Source organism: Rhipicephalus microplus, chromosome 3 (genome assembly GCF_043290135.1).
Source record: "Rhipicephalus microplus isolate Deutch F79 chromosome 3, USDA_Rmic, whole genome shotgun sequence".
Classification (NCBI taxonomy): Eukaryota; Metazoa; Arthropoda; class Arachnida; order Ixodida; family Ixodidae; genus Rhipicephalus; species Rhipicephalus microplus.
Genome location: NC_134702.1, coordinates 141,704,119 through 141,724,277, shown reverse-complemented (window position 1 = coordinate 141,724,277; position 20,159 = coordinate 141,704,119). Strand labels below are relative to the sequence as shown.

Here is a 20,159-nt window from a genome sequence, read left to right as displayed (position 1 = left end):
AGTTGCCTCAATGCCGTGTGTAAATCTCTTAAAATTACCAGTTAACCTAAAAGGATGCTTGTGGTGCCGCCGCCACCACCACCACCACCACCACTACCACCATCATCATGATCATGATCATCATCATCATCATGATCATCATCATCATCATTTCTTGACCCACGCACCGCTGATACTAGCTCGAGCTGCGTGAGAACAGAAGGCGTTTACGCGTCTGCAGCGTATCGGACGCCGGCAGCCGCCGCCACTCCACTTCAGCTCTACGAATTTGCGAGATTGGCGCGGCCTCGTCGGCAGCCTTCACTACGTCGTCTCACGTCTCCTCCCTCACTCGCTAGAAGCTAAATGTACAGATGAAACTACAAAAGTATGACGTTAGTATCATGAGCCAAGCTACCACACAACTAGTGCACACCGAGTTCCGTCTGTCCATTTTGAAAAATGTTAAGCTACCGCCGTTGCTAAGATTTAACGTACTTGGAATGTTTTTGCAGCTGGCTGTTCCGCGACTATGTCTCACTCACCTTTGCAGCGGTGAACCACCATGAAGTAGGACTCGCTTGATGATGTCGCGAACGTTTTCGCGGTTTGAAAGCACCATCTCTCCAACAGTCCACGCTCCTCCTCCAGCACCCAGCAAGCTTATCTCGGTAGTGTTGCCGCCAAAATACTTGATGTTGTGCCACGTCCACTTTATTGCAAGCATCTGGTCTGACAGCGACAGCAAAGGCACTTCTTGCGGCTGATCCTCTGTGAAAGGCATCCCCCACAAATTGCTGTTTCCTTTATGCAACCCATTGCAAAAGACGTAGACTCACTTGGCTTTTACACTTTACCCGATTTTACCTACACATACTTTTTACCATAGTGCAGATTTGCAATATTCTAGTCAGCTCGGTAGTATGATGGGCAAACATGTCCACATCCTGATGGCGGTGTTCTATATTACCATTAACTTTAGATGCGAAAACTTTCAGTACAACTATTAATACTCGACTATAAATTCCACGTAATTGAATTTTAGTTCAACAATGACTAAATCAATGACACGCGTAAACGTTGTCAAAAATCTGGAAAAAAAATTAAACTGTGAATATTAGGCCATCACAACGTAGGTGATCGCTTTAGCAACATCTGGGCACCTTCCGAACAGCAAAAGCAGCCAGTTTTCTATGGTGCTTCACGTCTCCCTGACACCAACTTGCACAATCTTTTTCTCACTTTTTCAGTGAATTGCACTTAACCCGCGAATATAAACACATGATATTAGTTGCCACTCGCAGTACCTTGGCCAAACGAGACATGTCAGGTAGTTTCTTTGGTAGGTCGCATTGCTTCCTTATATTGACGCGTCTATCTCCTCATCAGATGAATATAAATCTGTATTTTTTTGGCGTCCTTTGTTAGTTTCCGAATTTCAGCCACAAAACAATAGCACCTAGCCTTCGGAACCATGCAAGTTCCGGACTTTAGTGAGTTCTCGGTGCTTTTGAATGAAACTTTATTATGCTCCGTGGCTGACGCTCTATTTGTCGATCAAATAACGTTTAATGATTTGCTGTGTTATTTTCAAAGTATCTCACGCTCGACAACAAACGCGCATGCCTCATGTTATGTCTCTTGATGAAGTTTTAAAGTCTAGTTGTGAATATTTGCTTGTGTCGATGTTTTAGATTTCTAGACACTGTTATTTATATAAGAAACGATTTCCCACGAAAGAATTTTCTATGCTGCTGATTAAGAACGCTTCCAATATATGTATTGCAGTTCAATAAACACTCCACATTGTGATCGCACCAGCCTTCGAAATTTACAAACATTGTGGTATACTCCTGTTTTTGAGGAAAATTTTGTCCTTCGAGACCTATAAAAACATCTGTTAAAGGTAGCTGACAATATATAGGAAGGCTGATTATACAGTAAAATTGCAGTCAGTGTTCTAACCAATCAAGGCACACAGATCGTTGTCTTTTTATTGTATTTCATGCCGCAATATAAGTATGAACACCCTCCGGACGCTCCCTGGTGTTTTACGGTCCAGGTACAGACTTTTCTCCGGTTACCCTACACTTGCCTATAACTGTCGTTCTCCTCTAGAGGCTCCCCGTGGTTCAGCATCGGAAGTCACATTTCGCGAGTAGGACAAGTTATCTCGAAACAGTTTCTCGCCTACCCTCTCGCACTCTCCGGCACGCTAGCGTAATGAGCGAAAGTACTCAAGTTCATTGAGCTGGATCCGTTTCTCATTTGCTGAGCAACACAATCGGTAGCGTACCTAGGGGGTGGTAAACGAGGTGCGTGCTTCCTGCCCACGCCCTCCGGAATTATTTTTTGCAATGGCATACACAGAACAAAATGATACTTGACTACATGTGCCCTCCTGGCAGATCAAAGAAATGCCCCCTTCATCCCTCCTCCGAATGCTATTTCTATCCCCTAAACGCAATGCTTGTTCATCTAAAGTACTGTTATGCTTTTGATGAAGAGGCCTTCTACATAACTGATTCTTGACAATCATTATGCTACCTTAGCTGGCTGTCAACGCTCCCTTTTTTTGAGAGCGCAGGGAGGGGGCGGGTGGGGGGACGAAAATACCACTCTCACAAAAAACAGCTAGCATTAGGGGATCGTTGTTTACCTTTCAATGGCACGGCGAGGGGTCCGAGCCGGAAATTCGGTGCTACGACAACCACGCCACCCAGACTTGCGAGAATAGCACCGTCGTACCAGTCAGCGCCTCCTTGCCCGAAACCCACGCTGAAAAGCACGACAACGACAGGAGCTGAAGCATGGCAAACGTCGTTCGTGTAGTCACATGGTGGGACAGGGCTCCATATATTCAGGTACAGGCAGTCCTCGCTATACCAAGACTTCGGTACTTCTCCAAATATTTGGGGCTTCGGCCACGTGATGTTTGAGCCATTTTCCACCACTTGCATGCACCTGTGCACAGTGCAATATGCGTATGTTATTACGCGTTCAAATCACCAAACCAGGTTGTGGCTCAACATAGATCATTAGGCAAGAATACGGCCCAAAACTATCGACCACCTCCCCAAAGGAAACCCTGTTGGGATGCGAAGCAGCAGAGATGCGCATGGCATTTATCCGGTTCAAATGGGCGTCGACGCTTGTGCTGGAACAACGGTTTAAAGCCAAACTCAGTGAAGCGTTTACTCGAGTAAACATTTGTTTTAAACGCAAAGACACGAGAGGCGGGACGCGTTTCTGAAGACGCTTTTGCTCAGCTTCTTTAGCTCGCGTCTCGTTGGTGTTACCCGCGCGCCGTCTGTATTCTCGAACGCGATCAGTGTTCTTGACTCGCGCCTCGTTGGTGTCGCTGGTCTTCCACTACCAACGCTTGCCTTTGGCTTCCTTGGCTTGCACCTCATCGGTGTTGACGTCACCATTTAGGAACGCGATCGGCTTCGCTAACCCTCGCTACACCGGCGAAATCCGGGAAAAGTATGTGACACTAGTGGTAAGCATGCCGCGACAGCGTCTCGCCCGTCGGTGCAAACGCGCGGCAAGCAGTGGTGCGTTGTCCACATTGTTGGCGCCGCGAGATTCTCGAGGTGCGCGCTCGCGGCTTCTTCTCGCTGGCTCGCGGCTTCTTCTCCCAGAGTGATGGAGAGAGCTGGTCCGGATGAGAGGATGCCCACGTGAGGAATGGTCGCGAGTGTTGAGAGAGGAGGAGAGAGTGAAGCGAGATAGAGCTGACACGCGGCAACAGCGCGACCTGCGTAGGAGAGAGACGTCACCGGGCACTGCAAAGAGGACGCGAGCTACTTGGCGCCGCTCGTACACGGCGAATGGAGTGTTATGGACGGAGGGACAGCGTTACGCAGGCTAGTCAAAGAGCTGTTTCGCCTCTAAAATGTAAACGTGGCGATTAGCGACATGGTTATGTATGTCTCTCACTTGCACTAATTTTCTTTTTTTGTAGGTGTACAGTGATGTCTCCTTTCGAACACTTTGGTCACGAGAACTACGAACTAAATCCAGTGGTAAGCATGATTCGAACTGAAGTCTAGACGTGATGGATCGCACTGCCACATGGTCGAGCTTTTCGCTACACGCAATTTTAATAATCTTGAAGAAACACTTTAGGGTCAAGATTAGAGTGGCTGCGATTCCAGGAGGGATGATCTCAGTAGACGACAGCAGTTATCGCTCGGTTGCTAACATTTTAAGTTTTCCGTATTTAACGAAACCTAAATTTTTTTGTAGGGGCGGTTTGAAACATCACCGTAATTGCGCAGGCTGTGCACTACAAATATAAACTTAGCTTGTTCTCTAATGATTTACTTGAAAGGTGATACGAGTGAGTTGATAAGGTGAAAACAAGCTTCTTCATTTCCTCAAAGCTCTATAGAAACCGACTGAAGCGCCGTAGCTAAGAGCAACAGCATGGCTCACGCAGTGAAGCGATGCACACCGCTAAAGAAATGAAGCATGAAATGCAGCTACTGAAAGTGGTGCTAACGTAGACTTATCTGGCACAAATACGAATGCCCTGGTGCCCATAAAATGATTCAGAGCCCCGAACTAGGGACTATTCGTTGCTAAAGAGTGCAGGCGAATAAGTAGTGCCAGGGACGGCCAATATGCAGTATCCCTAGAAATCTGGCTTCACTGCCCAGTGCACCTAAATACGTGTTCCCTTGCTCCTAAATATAGCGTTGGGTGTCGTTTAGCGCTTCACAGCTGAGTCTTGCGGATGCGGCCGATGCGGTAAATAAAACGCTCTGTATGCGTGTGTACCCGCGATGGGCAACGCATTAGGGTTCCTTTGAAAGGCTTAATTAGTTCACTAGTCGCGGAATAGGATGCTCCGCCCACCCGTCATAGGTAACACATTAGGTAGCGAAGATCAGAGAGCAGCGTACTACACCTCCACATCCTTCGATAGCTAATGTAAACGTAAACTTGGCACCAAGTAAATAGAAGTAATTAAATATTCCGTGGTCTAATTAAAACTGCCAACCTAATTACCAGAACCAACTCATGAACATCACATTACGCCTTTGTTAAACCACGCTACCTCTAAGTATTACACGAATGCAATTACAAATAATAATAATAATTAACGGTTGCGAACTCTAGTGGAGAGTGTACTTAACATCTATTAGAAAATTTGTGATAAGATTGGTCATATCAAACTAACATATTGAGAGTTCAATTACTCTGGCTAATTGTTCAAAGGTTATATACCCAATTTTATTATTGCAAGTTATTCAGGATGGCACCTCAAGGATTGCACATGCGTACTTGGACGCACCTGGAGTCAACAGTCAATAACGTTTTCTATTCATACTGTCAAATACGCTATTAGGGACCACTAATCGAATTTGCATAGATAGAAGAAAATATAAGATGTGTATAATAACCGAGAACTATACATTCTAAAAGACAAGGCATGAAAATGGGACACAAAAAGCCCTGAGGATCTCCCAAATGCTGACCACCTGTTTTTGGCGTTTGTCGTGTCTCGACGTTTTTATCGAGTCTATGTTTGTACGCTCTGTGTTTTACATGGCGGGTATATTTTAAACAAATCGATCAATCGAAGCTCCAGGAACAAAGACTTCATGGTGCTCTTCGTATAAGGAAGTGGCTAAACATATCCCCGTCAGTATTTTGGTAAGTAAGGTGAGTGCATCTTACCGTTTCTTGATATTCGCAAAGCCCTCCGGTTACCCTTTGTTGGAAACCGGTGCAAATGCGCACCACTTTTTCACTGCATTTTAAACACTCAAAATAAAAAACGGCCCGAACTGGAGCCACTCTTTCAGGTTGTATCAGCAAACGAGGTATTAAAGAAGGCTATAATTATGAGTTCTAACGTTGCTACGATATACGATACGTCACATGGACCGCACATTTTATTGAGTGCATGCCTTGATTTATACTCGCTTTCTACCTCTTAGCCTAAATGAGCGCCTTGAAAACATTCCTTCAACATACCTGGGAAGTGTCCTGTTTTCCACGTTTACCACAGTGAGCCCCGTGGCTCACTTGCTATTCAGAAATAGAGTTTCGCTGCACATATTTTGGGGTTTTTCATCGAGAAACACTTGTGAGGCATATTTTTGACTATAGTTCAGGACAACTATCTGAACTAGATTGATTTATATGCAGTATTCTGATTTTTAATGTAGAGTGGATTCTATCTTTAAAAGTGTGTAAATCACTCCCTGATTTAGGGGCATGCAGCTGAATACTGTTGCCGCGAGCTCGCGTTGGCTGATGTGTGACTGTCACAGGTCACTTCCGCATGTGCTAGGCATGACCAACTTTTACTCTGCAGCACATACTATGCTCCAGTTTCACTACTCATCGCATACAAGAAAGAACTCTAAAAGTAAATAGCCACCTTACACATATTATTACTATCCCTGATAACTTTTTGTTAATTTTATACCGCGAGATGATAGTGGTACACATGTGAAAAACTTTTCATGCCGGAATATAAAGACAGTAGAGCATATATGCACCACTTTTTTTTTCCTCAGAATCAAGGCTGTCCAGTTTTTTAAAGAAAGAAGTGTCAACCATATTAAAAGTCATTGCAACTGTAAATCTCCTCATTTTAACCTTTCATAAAATGTATTTTGAATGTCAAGCACCGTAAAGGCTCTGCATGTATAACTTTCTTTGAGTATACAAAAAATTTCAAGCTGATGACACTTGTTAGGGGATGCAACATCGCCGATAGTGTAACAATGTTCCTTCAGGGCTTGCCCAGTTTCGCATTTGTTATATCGAGTGCAATTTAGAGTAAACACAGACCGCAGTCACTATACCAGATATCGAAGAATATATGACACACACCGGACGCCTGGGAACTGCGCGACGACATGGTTGAGCCGCCGCCGGTCGGCGGGAATGGCGCGTTGAAACCTGGCGGGCTTCGAGGCGTACGGTAGGCCCAGATAGTGAAAAACGTTGTTTTCCAGTACCCAGCGCAGTTCCCCGCTCACGAGTCCCATCTCGGTGCGTACGCGAACGATGGTGCCCGTGCTCAATGCGTAGACCACGAAGTACGCAAACAGCGTCAAGAACAGTGCGAACAAGGCGGCGTACATCACTTGGCACACTTTCTCGGCACGTTCGCTGCACATGGAAACGAAGTGAACGACCTTGGACCCATGCGTAACAACACTACAATCACACTATTTGTAATAACTAGAGTTTTATTTTTCAATCGGCACTAGAGGACCCTTAACACTCCAACCTCCTACGGTGGCGAGGCGGGGGCGGCACAAAATGCATACGTATTAAAAAAAGTTTAATGGCAAATAACAGAACAACACCCCCCTTCCCTCTTCAATACATAGTCGGTGCTTGACTAACTAATCAAACTGCTGTCTATGGGAATGTTCCCACTCTAAATTTACCGCTTCTTATTGGTAACGAATATATGACCTATATCATTAAAAACAAGGCAGTTATCTCTAACAATGGTTCTAACACGTTGTTGTTGGACATCAATGATGAAATACTTCTTGTGCAAATTTTCTGAACGAAGGAAGAAATAGACACAGGCGCATGCAATGTTACCAGTGAATTTATTATCATGGTGATTCATCTAGGTTTATATGCACGACAAAACTAAAACTGGTTAGTTGAGCGCTGGCAGTGTGCCAGCGCTCAACTAACCACTTCCCTAAATGTAAGGCCCCTTGAAGAAGGGCCATTTCCTTCTCTGTCGACGAAACTAAGGTCATGCTCACGCAGCTGTTGGCATGAATCTGCATTTCAACAGCCTCCACAACCTCACGTGTGCGTTGATTCTCGTCATGGAAAACAGCAGTGCACTGCTTACGCATTGCCTTGTACTCGTCTATCAGGATATGCAGGGCCAGTGTTGAAATGATTGGCAGATATGTGGCGATGACACGTTGACGTGCTCAAGGCAAGGGCGGTTTTTATTTAGATAATATGATTACACTGTATGCTACCAAAACCACAAGACTTAAAGCCGCTGTGTTCAACAGTATACCCCATGATAGAGCGCCACGAATAAAGTAATATAACCCGGTAACATAAACTAGTTATATAGGCCAGACGAAATTACGTGAAGGGTCACTAAAGTAAATATGAGGACCGTCTCCCCGAAGGGACTTATGATGGGACGCGAAGCAGCAGTGGTGCGCACGCCGTTGACCCGGCGGCTGATACGGGCGTCGACGCCGGTGCTGGAAGAACGGCTTGAAGCGAAACGAGCTGTAGCGTTTACTAAACGTTTGTTTGAAACGCAAAGACACGGGAGGTGGGACGCATTGAAGGCGATTCCGCTCGGCTTGCTTGGCTCGGGTCTCATCACTGTTACCAGCGCGCTGTTTGTATTATCGAACTCGATCGCCGTTCTTGACTCGTGCACCTTGTCAGTGTCGCTGGCCTTACACTGCCGACTGCCGACGCTTGCGTTCGGCCTCCCTGGCTCGTGCCTCGTCGGTGTTGAAGTCGTCATTTGCGAACTCAATCGGCTTCACTAACCCTCTCAACGCTGGCGACAGCCAAGAGAGGTACGCGCCCACTGGCGAGAACCATGCGCGACGGCATCGCGCCTGTCGGCACGATCGTGCGGCAAGCGGCGGCGTGCTTTTCACGTTGTCAACGCCGCGAGAGGCTCGCGGCTTTATCTTGCCGACAGAAGCAGAGAGGGAGCGCGGACGAGATGATGGCCGGTTCGATGCTCACCGGACCGGCTACGCGGCGGTGCGATCCGATGATCACGAACCGTCATGAAATGTCACCACTCCGGCTGCCGCCTCGTGGCGCCGCACGCCACATTGCGCGGGAAATCGCAACATCTGTCTCGCGCTTTACACAGCATAGTCAAAAAACTGCTTCGCATAAAAAAACAATCTTTCACCTATTAGTAAACTACAATTTCCCGATCCCGAAAACATCCCTCTTACCGCGACACGACGCTTGGTAAGAAAGAAAACGCGCGAAAACCAAAAATGCGGGTAGAGACGCCGCTTTGTGATTCCCGCACCAGTCACCACGATGTAAAATATTTCGAAGCAGTCAAGTGGGTAATACGTACCTTTCAGTCGATAAACATGGAGTAAGTTGTCATCTGTGGGTGGTAGATACTTAGCGTACCAGGTTTCATAAAAGTTTGATTGAGCCAATGTTCCGAATATAAAAAATAGGTGATCAAAATTTTCAGAGCCCTCCACTATTGCGTCTCTTATAATAATATGGTCGTTCTGGGACGGTACACTCATTATATGAATCAATTTAAATTTGTTCATTCAGAAATTCGTGGCGTCATGCACGGGGATAAAGGCACCAAGTTTAAAAATGAAACTTCAACCTTGAATTACTTGCGGTTGTGAAACCTATGACATCCGGGTTTTTAATTTGCAGTGTATAAATCTAAACAAAGTCATTATTTCCTTCAGTATTCATGAAAGGCATTGTAAATATCAAAGAAACGGCATTTGCATGAAATTTTGTATTGGCATGAAATTTTGCTATGTGTGTTTAAATAAATATAACACTGTTTAAAACTGTCGAACACAAATACTAGATCGCTCCTTTTAGAAAAATAGCGAGAGCGAGTATTAATCACTGGAGTTGCCATATAAGCAAGAAATTCGATTTCGTGAATTCACGACATACCAATACATTCATAACAGTAACAGTAAGTACAATTGGAATAGTATATATGTATATGTCGTTGAAATATGGTAATCTTACGAGTATTCAGAAGAGAACATCATAGTTCTTTTGAAGTCTCTTGCACGGACAATCAACCACAAAAGTTTACGAATCACCGATCCCATGCCAAACTGCCTGTCCGCACCACCTAGCGGTGCGTCATCTACTGCTGACCACGGCACAAGGCCAGAAACAGATGTTGTTAATCACAGGTCTTCCAATTGTATACTGTGGCGCAGCGCATCGTTAGCAGGTTTCACGCGAAGTGCTGATCTGCCGTATGACTGGCACCTTAATACTTTGATAGCAGGATCAAAGCTATCATGGCGTGCCTCGCTAGTTCCGTTAGCCAGGTGTCACTACATCACAATGATTGCGACAGATAACTGCATTACTCAGAGACTGCTGTCCAAGGAGATTCACACTGAGGCGGATGTCAAAGAGCACGAGGTGTTGAAAAGCTCAATATGAAAGTTATCATTGCCGCATCAGAAACAGACAAGCCGCAGATTAAGGGAGGGATACATCTCTTGCACTTCAGTGCTGTCGATCGCCGCCGACGTAGGGCGAATGGCGCGAATTAGCTTTTATCTACACGCTCCCGTGTTCCGTGAACTGTTTTCATTTTCTGCACAAGCAATGACGGTTGTGTCAATGTGAAAGAAGCAGTTTCAGCGGAACCGACTGCCGTGTTCTGCAGGCTACAGTGGCGCCAACTTTCACTTACCGGTGCTAAGAATTAGCAGCTGTAGGAAGAAATGAATTTCCCATATCAATACGTACGGTGCTTAGACAGCAGTAAGAAATTGCCCGCAGAAATTCACCTTGTATTTTCCTCTGCTTTTTTGTTTTAACTACGAGAACTCTGACTTCATGAAATGCACACGCACAATGTTTGCGATGCGGGCGACTTCTTAACTTCCAAGTCCAGCTATTGAAATTAATGGTGGCACATATATACGCTAATGCGTGCACACGTACCGCTCGTATATTCGAATCAGGTAACTCACTCCACGGGACTTGTCTTCAGATTCTCCCCACATCCTGCATTAATAAAGCACAAAACATCCCTTTGTCACTGTCTCCCGAAACAAGAATTGTCACTGTTTCAATAGAACGTGCGCATTGTCCCAAATGCAGAGAGTTCCTCTTGGTTAGAATGCCTATGAGCACGTACTTATTTACTTACGAGATATGACATAAGAATTTCACAAAACTTTTCGTCAACAAGTCTTTTTTCCGGTATGAAAAGCTCTGTCTGTTTCCTACAAAAATGATTCCCATGAATGCGAGGAGCAGCCTCGGCTTAGATGTTATGGTCATTGAGAGAGTAATATGATGACACCTCCTAAGTAGACGTAAGCCACATTAGGCCTCTTAAGTGGTTTGAACTCATCGCAACAAACACTTCCATTCGTCTCATTTCCTTCGATGTTTAGAAAATATTGCTTGCGATAATAGGTCGTTACTTTTCTCTGCATCATTATTTTTTCCACTAATGAAATCACCACTTTATATTGAAAATATTTCACAAAACATGCCAAAACCAGTGACTATTTTCTATGGAACATTGCATGCCCTATATCACCAATTGTCAGGAACCGCTTTTCAGGCACAGTACAAGATGACGTAGATATGTAGCACTGTGAGTACGACCCCACAGGGCATATATTTTTGTTCTCTCAGACGCATACTTAGGCTGAAAGAAATGATGTCAGTATGGATTCCGAGTCCCTGGCTGCGTATTGACAACTGAAATTATATCTTTATGATGGCACGGCGAAATTCACAGTATAATTAAGATGGTCTTGAACTTCAACTCGTGGACTTAAGTGCATCTTTTTGCTGCATAGTCGATTCTGCAGGAGTGGATGGCTATTTGCGTAAAACTAAAAAATAAACGTGGACAAGAACGAAGAGAACACTGACAGGCGCACACCAGCGAGTGCAGTTTATATCAGAAAAAACACACATATGAAGTAAAGGCAAAGACATGCGGTTAAGATTACAAGTCGCCGGTTAAATAATGTATTTCGAGTTTATGCAGGTCCACGGCCTCGCCACACATGCGACAACGAACTTATGAACAAAAAAAACATTAACCATGTCTCGCCCGGTTTTATCAACGAGCCTCGATAGCTCTTCTGTTTCATTTAGGAAAGCACTGCATCTACGTTCTTTACAATGCAGGCAGAAAACATACGGAGGCAGCCCTTTCAGAAAATTTCTGTGGTCGGTTATTCGGTCTCTTACAGCGCCCGGTTTGATCGATCTAACGCTTCTCACATAACTGCGAAATGCTATAGGCCATCCCCTTTTCACACTAAACAAACTTGTCCCGGTGTTTGGCTTCACACTCATTTCAGTTTTTTTCTGTCCACCCTCCACTTTCCTTTTAACCACTATGCAAATGGGACTTAGCTTGTTCCTGGCAGAAAATGTTACGCCAATTTCTAAAGCTACTCTCCACTATTTTCGTGTGGTGAGAAAAAACGTGCACATAAAGAATAATAACGACCAGTCTATCCTTACCTTGAGCCTTCCTCATAGCGTAACCCTTTCCTTCAGTCGCTAACTTCCACAATACTCGTTCACTGAAAACGACCAATGTTTCACAGGGATAACTGAACTATTCTAGTCGATTGACTTGATGGAAAAAGGTATTTTTTATTTGATGTTGGGAAAACTTACGCAAGACGGATACCAGTTAAGATGTGGCCATCCCATCCTCGACCAACTTAGATTGGAGGGACCTGAAGTCCAGAATTGGACTTCAGTTCCCAAAGATGCTTTTCGGGCATCGGAAAGTAAATCCAGCAGGTATGTGCAATCGTGATTTTTAAGTCGAGGAACTAGATCCATCGGTCCCTAGGAACCTCGAAAGTGAAGCTTGAACCACGTTTCTTTTTGAAGACACTGAGAACTTTGTCCCTATAGTAATGGCGCTGCCACTGTCCTCAACGAAGACAAGATATTCACCCACATACCGCATTCCCTTCAACACAAAGCCATTCTGACCTAATGCAAGGTGGCCGCCTAGCTTGCCCAGAATAAGTATGATACGTGCGCAACCCATAACCTATGCTTACGCCCAATCTCTGCTGGTAACTATCACCCTTTCAGGCAACCGTAGTTGAGTCCAAATGCATGGCTAATGTTTATAGAAAGGCCCCAACAGAAATGGCACACTCCTCTTGGAACATTTGTTCATCATGTTGCATATAATAGAATAAGTCATCTACATCTACACAAAACACAGATGAGTGTGAGAAAGTTGTGGCCGGTAGGAACAGAATCACTTCTCCAGAGTTCTTCACATGGAAGGGGTCCTCGATGTTTAGCGGAGAAAGATTCTTCTACAAAAACCGGACATTGAGTACTGCCAGGGGCTGCGTTTCGAAAGAATCACTCGAAAGGGGTCAGCTCTCTCGTGTGTTTTAACTGTGAAGAAGAGCTTCAAAACTTCCCCTTCCTTACTCTTGACCCCAGAGCATAATTGTTTTAGCTCCTTCGAGTGCCATAATATAAGAACCTCTTTCTCGAAGTCGGTTGACTTGTTCATGACTCACCTTATGTTCTTGTTAACGACTTGGATCCCCTTTTCCGACAAGGTGCCTTCTTGCATCACACCTTTATCTGAGACCAAAAGCCTGATTCCTCTAGTGGCCGTTAAAGCAGCTAAACGATTCAGCTTATATTTCATGCCGGGCTTTCCTTTGAACTTGGTGCCGACCTTTGCTCCCTCAGTAATGCTGCTTGAGCTTTCACATTCAGGAACACTGTTAGACACAGAGCGTGCCAAGGCGGAGATATCTGCAGAAGTTGGAGTTGGCTCAATGCAAGACTTGGGACCTAACTTAAGGTTCTTTAAATGTGTTTTTTGGAATGAGGACTCACCAAGCAAAATTTTTTTATTAAACTGATTTATCAGAGCGAAAAAGACGGGACATTTAGAAAGACACACATACACACAGCGATGTTCTACTTCTGTGTCGAGCACGTAGTCTAGCCTTTCACATTCGCATGAAGCAGCTTCCCGCAGAAGTTCGGCATTACAGCGCTGTGTGTGTGTGTCTTTCTAAATGTCCCGTCTTTTTTGCGCTCATAAATCAGGCTAAGGAATCGTGAATTAACTCACTCAAGCGACAGTCTTAGCGAAAACTATTTTCCCAAGTGGTGCTTCAACCCTCTCCTTTAGGGAAGCGTAGGCCAGATAGATTTTCAGAGAAACTCAGTGATGCGGAATCTAGTCTCAAACCGTCCTCAGCACAGGCATGTCCTCCGGGATCCAGCTTTGTCACCGAAGAGTTCTGAAAGCCTATTTTCCTATAGTCTTGCTTCTCTCCACTATTTCGCGTTTGAAGCCCTGCAGAAACATTTCGTGTGGCTTGATCACGGTAACATCCAAGCGCACAATTACTGAACATTTTCTTAGGAATTCCATGGAATGTTCCGTGCTAGGACCGTTTTTGGCATATGAAGGCTGAAACCTGCCCTGATATGTCCAGTTTTTGAGCGGTTAGATCTAACCGCCAACTTTTAATCATGACCACGTGTTTCTTCATTTGCTTCGTATGTGGGATTTTCTGAAAATAGACTTAAGTTGCTAGTCCGCACCTGTCTGTTCTCTCTTTCTTGTTAGCTGAGTTTTTTTTATCGTAAAATGCCATCGACAATGAATAACCAACTCTCCCAAAGTTCGATTCGTCTGTTCTGCAAGAGCAACTGCCCCAAAATTGCTCGTTATGGGTCGAGTAATACGTCAAGGTCACCAATAGTTTCCAAGTGTTTCATGACGATGCTTCTGCCGGGCATACTTTGATAGTTATGTTGTGGAAAAAGTTGGCAGATCCCACATAGAGTGGGGATAAATGATATGCGAAGCACGAGGAAGAAATGTTGATATGTCAGTTTAAAATTCAGTTATTCGAATTCACGACTGACCTTCACTTTAATATGAACGCTAACGAACAAACTGATTGCCTCTTCCTTGATTTCGCCAAAGCATTCGATACTGTCCCTCATGTCGTTTAATGTCTAAATTGGCCACACTCCGTATTGATTCAATAATCCTGTCTTGGCTACGAAGCTTCCTCTCAACGCGTCAGCAACTTACGGTGATCAACGACGTTTCATCTAACCTTTGCGACGTCACATCCGGTGTTCCCCAAGGCAGTGTAATAGGTCCGTTACTTTTTCTTATATACACTAATGATTTGCCCGATAACCTTTAATCCACAGTTAGGTTGTTCGCTGATGATTGCGCCATATACCGCAACATTAAATGTTTTAATGATCATTCCGCTCTCCAAAATGACCTTGACCTAATTAACCTTCTGGTGGTGCGAAACTTTGCAAATGTCCCTTAACGCCTCTAAATGCAAGTTAATCTCGTTCACTCGAAAGCATAACAATTCAGCATTTCACTATAAGATTAATAACGCCGTTGTGTCAGCTACACCATCTTACAAATATTTAGGCGTTCACCTTACTTACATCGGATCTATCCTGGACTACGCATATAGCAGCTGTCTCATCGAAAGCATCTCAATCTCTCGGATATCTCCGCAGAAACTTGCGCAACGCTCCTTCTAACGTACGCGCATTATCATATATTACGTTCGCCCACAGCTAGAGAATGCATCATCCACATGGTCACCATATCAAGATTACTTGGTACGTATGTTGGAAGCCATCCAGAATAGGGCAGCGAGATTCATCTCCGGAAACTACGACTATCATTCAAGTATTACCCTAATAAAACAAGACCTTGCATTTCAGTCACTAGAAATACGCCGCAATATTGCTCTTTTGTGTCTGTTTCATAGGTACATTTATAGTAACGGAATTCACAGTTTGCCACTTTATTCTCCTGCGCGCACTTCCCAGCTCATTCACAATGCCCGTAGTTTTATGCGCATTGATGGTCACACGCAGGTATTTAACTTATCATCACTACCTCGAGCCATTGCATATTGGAACGGCCTTCCGGATCATGTTGTATTCATTTGTAACCGTGAAATTTTTGGTGACAACCTCATTTCGTTGCACTCTAGTATTGTATAACGCTGTTGCACCTTGATTTTTGTAATCTTTTATATATGTATATATTTTTTCATCTGCTTTTCTCCTTTATTGTTATTTCGTTTGTATACTGATGCCCCCCTTACTTAATGCCCTTAAGTGGGCCTGTAAGGTATTTAGAATAAATAAATAAATAAAATCAGCACAACGTTACAAGGGGGATAAATGATATGCGAAGCACGAGTGAGAAATGTTAATATGTCACTTTAAAATGAGCACAACATTACAAGGGGGAAGTAAATGATGCTGTACATGACTTTCGTGTCACGATTTTAATGTTTAGATGTGTCGTTTACCTTCATCATCTATTCACCCAACGTGATACCAAATTTAATATTTGTGGAGCTAGCGAAACGGCCGCGAACACGCTATAAGCGTTGTATGTTGTCATGTCCTTACATGACACGCGTGTCAGCATTATCATGTTTGCACCAGTCGTATATTTTGTCATCCATCGACGTCACGTAACACCAAATTTGGCATATGCCAAGCTAGCGAAACGGCCGCGAGCACATCATCAGCGTTTTATGTATTTATGTTGCAACATGACCCGCCTGTCGGGATTATCATGATTGGATGTCATTGACATATGTCGTTCGTTCGCGTCGCGTAATACCGCGTTTGGTACATGAAAAGCTAGTGAAACGTCTGCGAGCGCGTCATGGAGGTAGCATGTAGTCATGTTGTTACATGACACGCATCAAAGGTTTCGCATGTTTGCACCAGTATTATACCTTCGTTATCCATTCACGTCCCGTAATAACAATTTCAGTAAAAGTGAAGCTAGCGAAACAGTCGCGAGCGCATCAAGAGCGTGATACGTAGTCATGTTGTTACATGACACGCATGTCATGATTTTCATGTTAGGGTCTCTCGCTTGTGTTTGCCATGCAATCATGCCATGTCATACCAGTTTTGAAACATGCAATGTGAACGAAACCATCGCAAGAGCTGCAGAATCCTGAAATGTAAATCATGACATTCATGACACATATATCACAATTTTCATGTTATGTCTAGTCATATATTTTCTCCGTACAGTCCTGTTACGCCATACCAAATTTGGTATCTAAACCGTTATTGAAACAGCCAGTCCAGCTAAATGTCGTAGGCCGCTAGATAGATAGACATAGATATGCTATAAGTCGCCGAAGTTCGCTAATAAATGCTCTGCATTTAAAAACAACCTTGTCTTACCATCTCCACCAGCCGCGTATTCCTGTAAGCGAAGTGCTCTCTGTGGTCTTGCGGCGAAACAGGCTTGAGCTGTTGCGGGATTTGTTTCTTGGAGAAGGAGTCCTTGGGGGTGACGTGTTAAGCACATCTATCACGCTCGACGACTCACTGCGCGATGAGAAAGAGATGAGCGACACCATGGTTATATCTCTCAGTTAAATGTTCACAAGAATAGACCTAGGTATACCAATAAAATACAAACGTGTCGCATAAAAAAAGGAATGCTTGATTGCTCTTGTCATCTCATTGCACAATACGCACATAAAAAAAACGTAAGTATGCTGTCTTTTTAGCGCCAGAGATGCGTGTAAGTCTGGGATGGGCTGTGACGTGCAAAAGTATTGTATCGAAGTACGGTGGTGGCATAAATTCTGTGGGTCCGGAGTTGACACGAATACTTTAATCTTGAATGATTCATTTCTAGAAGCCAGCTAAATGTACAAGCTTCCTCGCAGCGTTTTCGGAGTTTTTGGTTATCTCGGGACGTTAGCAGCCGGTTCACGCGACGTCATATGGACACACGCTCTCAGTTGGCTCATATACTAGGTATACATTGTTTACAGCCCTACTTTGTCATGCAATCACAAGCGCATCTTTCATTGTTTCGCATGACTAGAGTGTGCGATGAAATGAAGTACCTTCGTATGGTGTATTTTTGACTGCTCAAGTAAACGTGTAACCCGTTGCAAAAGGAACACACGTTACTGAGTGTATTCGCTCTTTACCACGTAGTGGGGCCATATCAAGCTCAAGATTTCACGCGCATATTCGCTGGTGGTTCAAAGGGTGCTACCAACTACGCGTAATGCAGTGATATGCGATAGATTTGTTGAGATAAGCCACTGTCAACTTCATCAAATACATCGTAGAAATCTCTAATTGAAACTTCTCGAATAACGTTACAGAGCAGAAACTATGCACTAAGTTGTCGAAGCACGCTCTGGGACAGGCTCTCACTATTGCGTTCTGCTCCTAAAGGTGCAGCCAAGAATGCCCCAATCCCCCCCCCCCCCCTTTCTTTCTTTGCGATGCAACTGGAATCTGTTCTAAAATTGAACCTGTCATTTATGCGTGTGATCTATACTTATACCATAATTAATGTAATGAATACACAGAACTTTACAGAGATGAATCACGCAACACTTCGAATGCGTTGCAAGTTGCATATTAGAGGTACGTTTGCCACTGCTTTAGCTACTGTACACCGATTACAAGCTAAACAGCTGTGAATTGGCCATCCGTACCTCGTTAGTCTTCCCACTCTAACGACGCAAGTGTGGATTTTACGGCAATTACCTTTCTTGCTTATCAGCGTTGGTAGCAGCATGCTTCATGGGATTCCTGTAAAACATTCAAGATGGCCATGTTTGAACGAGGGCACACTAATTTGAACATGACCCTGTGTACAAAGCCGAGCATACTCATACTGCGGAAATGAGACGAGGTTGTTCACGGGCCTTCTGTGTTCTGCAAATATATATGTCACTTTGGCTTACGCAGAACATTACTGTTATGTGAAGGCACTGCTACGTGTAAAATTGGTGCAGTACGGTGTACCTCACATAAAACGTCAAACGATCAGCTTCAATCTAGATGCATCCAAAAAGAGTGATTTCTTTTCTCAGCAACGAGAGCAGCCCCTGCGATGGTATAAGCTACATGTGAGAGCACAAGACGATAGCAGTGCCATCAATAAATGAGGTTAGAGGTGCTGTGTTTTTCAAACAGTTTCTGTTTAGCTTGTTTTGTTTAGCTGCATATTTCGAGGTTTTTGAGAAAACCTGACCTGTTGAATGAATCGATCCATTAACCACTTGCCTTTTTACGATATAACTTTCTTCTCAAAACGTATTATGGCAACACACATCACCTATCCACTAAATGCCAAGTTGAATGGCTGCTGAGCGAATTGAAAACGTCCGGTATTCATTTCAATCGAAGTTTATGTGGAACTTACAGTTTCTCTCTTGAATTTACGTGTGGTAAGAATGATGGTGGGAGACAGCAATCATTTACCAAGAGTTCAGTTGCGAAAAAAATTGCTGATAAGCAAAAGTCGTACAAGCCACACATAGCAAGATGTATTGTCCAGAAATAAATTCCCGCTGAAAAATCAAGCAAGTCCACCAATTCAGTCTTGATCTGTTCCATCGCTCTAATGTCGTAGCGAGTGTAGTCATTGTGGAAACCACATTTGTAGCTTCACATCGCTGGCACCAGCACCTCTACTGCGTTTGTTGCTTGGCTGTTAACATATATATCCTTAGAAGTTACGAACAATGTGTTATAAGCCCATACCGCGCTTGTGGAGACCTACATACTCGCTGGATTGGACGCGAACGTCTTCACGGGGCTTCAGTGCACTGAAAAACAACAGCAACTCTTTGCTACAATCACTTACACGGAGATCGCTGCATTGCTGGTAAGTAAGAGCATCATTTAGGAGCGGCATGCTGGCTTTCCGTGTAAAAAACTCAGGATCCACGTGACAACTACCAACTATTTGCAAATACCTAAAATCATGCGCTCTATGAAGGATCCGCCGAGCTTCACCCGAATTCGCGAAACTCGAGATCTTCCCAAACTCTAGCGACACCCCCTTATGAACGAGCCACCGGTACGAAAAAGCCAAATCAACCCACCAGCGCGCTGCGTTTCATTGGTTACGTTGCAACCATTGATCGTGTCAAAGGCTGTCGACTAAGTTGGTCGGTGTTTTCAAACCAGAGGCATCTCCTTTCATTTGTTTGTCGTTCCACAGAGTGCAGAATCGCACCCATGCTATACAAATGTCAGAAACATTTCGTGATGGAATTTTTAGAGGCACAGAGTGTTACAATTTATTTTGAAATTTTATTGCCTGCACTAAGTGTGTTTTAGGATAATCAGCATGGTGGCCTGTGATATCAGCACCATCCGAGCGTCTTACAACATCGCAACCGCAGCTAAATCCGAGGCCACGTGATTATGGTCAGCCAGTACATTCTAGCGCGCTGCTCGGCTGATGCGCGTCGTCTGTGTCGTCATAGCCCGCTAGCCCCCGAGCACGTGTGGCCGGCTATATAGCTGTAGAAAAATTCCAGCGGACTTACGTCACGAAAATGCGGTGGCGCTGTCTTGGTAGGCAAAAGACGCTCTGCCTACAGCAGTTTCTGCTGGGT

The 20,159-nt window shown here is 44.3% G+C and overlaps 1 protein-coding gene across 1 annotated transcript in view; it reads right to left on the bottom strand.

Annotated features, from left to right (window-relative positions):
• Positions 1–17,138, bottom strand: part of LOC119185222 (acetylcholinesterase) — a 28,914-nt gene extending 11,776 nt beyond the window's left edge. Inside the window, exons 1-5 of the mRNA XM_075888069.1 lie at positions 17,108–17,138; positions 13,248–13,491; positions 6,835–7,116; positions 2,639–2,943; positions 525–750 (exon numbers count right to left, since the gene is read on the bottom strand). Of these exons, the coding sequence (XP_075744184.1) occupies positions 525–750; positions 2,639–2,943; positions 6,835–7,116; positions 13,248–13,491; positions 17,108–17,138 (1,088 nt within the window). The remainder of the gene's footprint in view (positions 1–524; positions 751–2,638; positions 2,944–6,834; positions 7,117–13,247; positions 13,492–17,107) is intronic.
• Positions 17,139–20,159: the final 3,021 nt, after the last annotated feature.